Here is a 5,645-nt window from a genome sequence, read left to right on the forward strand (position 1 = left end):
AATATTTTGCTACGATTTTTGTGCTATCCTAATCCTTTTTTAGATCTGATTTCATTGTGTCATTCAGTCAAGAATACACAAATATACAAACAGACAAATGATATTTTCTTAAAGCTTTTGTGCTTTTTTGATATTTTTTATCTCTGATTTTATCATCTCATTTAATGAGGATAACATAAATATAAACATACAAAAAATACTATAAAACTTTTTCTAAATAATAAAAGTAGATATGATTAAATTTCACGAACCCACAAAATTATATGCACTTATGCTTTTCATGAATTCAATCTCAAGCATGGCACTTTGCCTCAATTGGCATTATATTTTTCGCCAAAACGAGCAAAAATAGAGGCAAAGTACCCAATTGATATATTCTTTTATTGCTTTTGCAGAACTATTGAATGCTCAAATTTTTTGGTATAATTTTTACTTCTCCACGTATTCACTTTCATTATCAATTTTCTTGTGTCAAAGTAGCATTGCTTCCCCCCCTCAAATATTTTTGACATATGTGGATCGAATCAGAACACTTTAGCAAAGCAAATAGTAAAATTGACAGCCGAAAATATATACATGTTGATGAGGAGAAAAAAAATTATAATGCTTATCGTAACATTTAAAGATATTATATCATATTGCATCGTTAAATAATGTCACATATCATATTTATTATTCAATGCATTTAAGAAAATATTTAGATTATTATATTCAAAGAATCATGATTCAATATTACATAAGACAAGCGAACAAACTTATTGTTAATAGGACCACGGTTGATTGTTGTCAGACAATATATAGCTCTGTCAATTATGTCTGTCAAGGAAACGGGGCCAACGATTCTAGTATCCTTGCCTTCATCCAAGTACGGAGCCAGGGGGTTGGGTGGAGATTTTTGAGAACCCGATAACTTTCGTTCGAATTTAGTATTTATATATAAAAATCTAGTAAATATATAAGAATTATTAGTTGAAAACTATAATCAAAATATGTTGTTGGTTTAATGGAGTAGAGAAATTTGTTAAAGTTTTAGTGACCTCTTGGTTGTGGGTTCAAATCTCCTTAGTTATTATTTAATTTTTTTTTCACATAATATGGAGAACCCACAAACTTTATGTCTTGAATCTACGCCCCCTAATGCATGAGGAACCAAGCCCGAGACGATGGACTACAATATGGATAATAGAATATTGTACGCTCATAAGTAAATTTTTTTTTATTTTTACACAAAGTAATACTTTTCTTTATTATGTGACAATGAAATTAACATTGTATTTAACCAAACAACATAATGTAATAGGTAGCAATCATCCAAATAAGCTAGAAAGATCAATATTCTAAATCTAAATAAATAATTACTCAAAAATATTGAATGCGTGTAACTATAAAAAAAAGAGATTTGATAAGAATGTTGTTCTTACCCGAAACAAATCTCATAAAAAAGTTGGATCCTAATGGAGGAATTTAGGTTAAGGATTCAAAAGCTGCAGAAAAAGTGTTAGGAGAAAAAGGATTCTCCCTTAAGACGCCCTACAATCACATGTTTCAAAAAAAAAAAAAATTGATCTCTAAACTTGAAAGCAACTTCATATTCTATATCAATATAACAATTACGGGCTTAAGGCAATTAAAATTATTAACTAAAAAAATTAAGACAGATATAAAGGATGATGAACAACACTAAATCTGTATGTTCAACTCAAATAAAAACTCTACGTATCAAGGTTATTAAAGATTCGATTATAGTTTTAGTGAATGATGTATCAAAGTATAGTCAAATAATATAATTGAAATTCAGTCACAATTAAATAATTTTTTTTTAAAAAGAAAGAGAACCATAACAAAGCTACTTAAAATATTAAAAGATGATTGATTATTTATGATGAATGAAATTTGAATCTAGAAACCACCAAAGTTACTCAATACAAACAAAACTATGTCCACAATTTTTATAACCGAAGAAAAGTCTAGTGCACTTGAAGCTGCCTAGAATTTGTCTTTAGATTCTAGTTTTTTCATACCCAACGAACAACTCTCATAGTCCCATCTTCCAATATTCTGTTCCGAAACATTGCAACAACGTCAGCATCAAACAACCTGCTATGTTTCAAGTGAATTCTGCTTCCTTGAAAATTATTGAACTTCTTATATAGTTAAAATTTGGTACACAACTCCTACAAACCTTAGAATTCTTACCATTTATTATTTTTTTAGCATATATTTTAGGACTTCTTAATTATTAAGTTTGGTAAAAAGAGAATATTCATAAACCAAATAGGACACAAATCTGGTCGAAGTAACTAGGAAATTTGTAATTTTATTTTTGAGAAATTTAACTGAAGAAAAAAAAAGGTGAAAAGACGATATTGTCTAAAGAAGAGTCTCTTAATGAAGGACAAAAAGTTCGAATCACTTTTATAAGGGTTTTCACACTTTTAATATATTATAGATATGGATTCATTTTTTACATTATGTCTTTATCTTTAAACTTTTATATGGATTTTCAACTTGTCATCTCCATTTCAAAAAAAAAAAAAAAAAAAACTTGAGTGAGAGAGAATCCAAGATTACCAATTGCTGTTTTGAGTTTGAACTCAATTGAATGTAGGGTCATTTTCATAATTTTGAATAATTACATTGCTGTTTTGAGTTTGATCTAAATTCAATGTAGGGTCACTTTCATAATTTTGATTAATTACATGACCAATCTGTTAGTCACTCGTTACGCTACCAAAAAAGAAGATAAAGTAACTTTGGTCCACCATTTTTTCAATTATATCTCTTTCACTTTCCTGTTTTAATCACCATCATATCCATTTCTCTTTATTTTACATGCCAAGAACTTGTGAACACATTGAAATTGAAGAGTAGATACACTTATCTTTGAGTTGATAAAGAAAACATGGCAAGAATAATAGCTTTGTTTGTTCTTTGCTCAGTATTATTTGCTTCTATTAATGCTATAAGTGCCAATTTCATGGACACTTTCCTTGTGGTTGGCAAAGTTTATTGCGACACTTGCCGTTGTGGCTTTGAGACCTCTGCCTCCAAGTATCTTCCTGGTGATTTATCAACCCCCTTTAATTCTTTTTTAACTTTCTAATCATTATTCATTTATCTGTATTCATAATTTTAATTCTAAGGGCTCAAGGTTTAGAATTATTAATATTGAATTTGTTGTACATACAACCCTATTATTTGTTGCAATGTAGTGGATTTTACCCCATAATTTGTGTTCCACATTAGAACTACTAGGTTTAGATCAGTGGTGAAACTAGAATTTCAATTCAATGATTTCTCAATTTTAGAACCAATATCTTCAAATGTCAATAAGTGAATTCTAAATTTGATATTTTTACATATTTAATGAATTTATCAACTCAAATATATTATTTCTACAAAGCTATGAGATTCGGCTGAATTCGTGAAGTCGTCTTGTCACTCCCCTTGCTAGAATCGTGGGAGTGTCTCTCTTTTGTGTGATATTGCCCAATTCACTTGAGTCTTTTGTTACATTTCTGCAAATGCAATTTTTTTATCTACTTCAAGCCATTTTGGAGTGCAATTTTTGAGGAAATATTTATGTTTTCCAAGTTTTACTTACACCAAAAGTATCGTGTAATTTCATCTATTAAGATTTCGATATATGAAAAAAAAAATCACTAATATCTTTTTGTGCCGATGGAGATTCAAACTTTAGATTTCATGATTTTTATCACTATGTTATACCTTTAGATAGAACTATGATGTCTGACCATCTTATTCATATGTTTAATCTCTATTTATGATGTATTTCTTTATTTGATTAATATATCTTGATCGTGACACTTCACATTATTTTTTATTTTCATAAAAAAAAAAAAAAGACAGATGGAGCCTATTTGTTTAGATATCTTATAACTGTCTGATCATCTAATCCAAAAATTGTTATACAATATACTTTTCTTACTTAATGTTGAATGCACTAATCTGCAGGGTCGAGGGTTAGAATTGAGTGCAAGAAAAGGGATACTAACGATTTGGCATACACAGTAGAAGGTGTAACAAACTCTAAAGGAGAATACAAGATCCTTGTGAACAGTGACCGCGGCGATGAATTTTGCGATGTGGTCCTTATTAGAAGCTCCGATCCTACATGTGATGAACCCAACAAGGGCCGAGATCGCGCCCGCGTTGTCCTCACTCGCAACAATGGCATGGTCTCTAAAACTATCTTAGCTAATTCCATGGGGTTCCTTACTAACGAGCCTCTGGCTAGTTGCACAAAAATCCTTCAGCAGTTTTCGGAAGACCAATTTTAAAGGGTTTAAAACATTATTATTATTTTTATTATTATTAAATGACGATTATTTTGTCAAAATTGATGCATGTTCGTGTTTGATTTAATAGATGTGTTATGTGTAATGTCTTTTGAAGTTAAACGAGTTATTGTTTTAATGGCTTAGCTTGTTAAGTTCCTTTATCTGAAATGTTAATGTTAATAGAGTTTCAAATTACAGTGTGTATTGGTGATCCGTTATTTTGATTGATTTCAATTTTACTTTTGATAATATGGTCTTAAAGTCGGGTGGATATCTTTGATGTATATTAGAAAATTAATCCAGAACCATTTTCCAATATTGTTATGATCTATCATATTATCACTTTATTTTCTCAAGTTGTTATTAGTCATGTATACCATCCGCATGAAGAAATAATTCAACATGTAACAAATTTAGTGTAATATATTAAAGTAGGATCTGAGAAGGGTAGAGTACTGTACATAAAACATATCACTATCTTAAAGGTAGAGAGACTGTTTTCGCTAGATCCTCGACTCAAGCAAAAAAAATAAAATCCAAAATAGTATAAAGAAAGAAATAACAAAAATAAAAACAATCATGACAACATATTATAGATAACCTAACAAATAAAGACAAACAATAGTCATAACAAGATACAATAATAGTCGTTGTGTAAAATCCACAAATAATAACCACGCTCTAAAGATAAGAAACTACAAGAGAAATGCAACTTGTATTATGATCAATAGTACAGAAGAATAAGTGAGACAACCCTCAACTATCTAATTAACCTTCTACCCTAATTTGTTTCATCCATAACCTTTTATTTGAAGTCATATCCTTGGTAAGCTAAAGTTATGTCATATCAAATCTAATCACCTCTCGTTAATAGTTTTTTTGGCTAACCTCTATCTTTCTCGAAACTACCTGTAGACAGTGAAACTTGATAAAACAAATCCGTACTAAACTTTGGATTAAATCTTAAATTCATATATGTTGACCTATTCAAATCATTGGTTAATATAGTTCGATTAATATTTAAGTTAAAATTATATAATTTAATGAAGTCCAATTATATTTGGGCTAGCTTGTTAAGTTGATAGAATGAGCCCAACTCATGCTCTTCAAGCTCAAGGTCCGCTACTAAAATACCCCCAAGCCCTACTTCACGCTTACATAAAGTGTCATGACCAAAGAAAAATAAAAAAACACATATACCTTTTTTAATTAAAACAAATACATATACACATAGACAGAACCTCTGCTCTTCATTGGTGATTTGCAAGTCTTCCACATACCAAGAAGTTTTTAACCTCAAGTAATAAGTCGCAAGTTTTCATATTTTCGGGATTGTGATAAAAG

General features: G+C 29.7%; 1 protein-coding gene across 1 annotated transcript; it reads left to right on the forward strand.

Annotated features, from left to right (window-relative positions):
* Positions 1 to 2,728: 2,728 nt before the first annotated feature.
* On the forward strand, positions 2,729 to 4,505 carry LOC107872572 (major pollen allergen Lol p 11). Its single transcript, XM_016719219.2, has 2 exons — positions 2,729 to 3,062; positions 3,976 to 4,505. Exons 1-2 carry the CDS (start codon positions 2,903 to 2,905, stop codon positions 4,299 to 4,301), a joined length of 486 nt encoding a protein of 161 aa, XP_016574705.1. The 5' UTR covers positions 2,729 to 2,902; the 3' UTR covers positions 4,302 to 4,505.
* Positions 4,506 to 5,645: the final 1,140 nt, after the last annotated feature.

Source organism: Capsicum annuum, chromosome 5 (assembly GCF_002878395.1).
Source record: "Capsicum annuum cultivar UCD-10X-F1 chromosome 5, UCD10Xv1.1, whole genome shotgun sequence".
In the NCBI taxonomy this organism is placed as follows: Eukaryota; Viridiplantae; Streptophyta; class Magnoliopsida; order Solanales; family Solanaceae; genus Capsicum; species Capsicum annuum.

Excerpts from the sequence above, each read along its gene's own strand:
- LOC107872572 (XM_016719219.2), top strand. The coding sequence starts at position 2,903 with ATGGCAAGAATAATAGCTTTGTTTGTTCTTTGCTCAGTATTATTTGCT. Across the intron at positions 3,063-3,975 it reads TGCCTCCAAGTATCTTCCTG|GGTCGAGGGTTAGAATTGAG; the intron begins GTGATTTATCAA and ends ACTAATCTGCAG.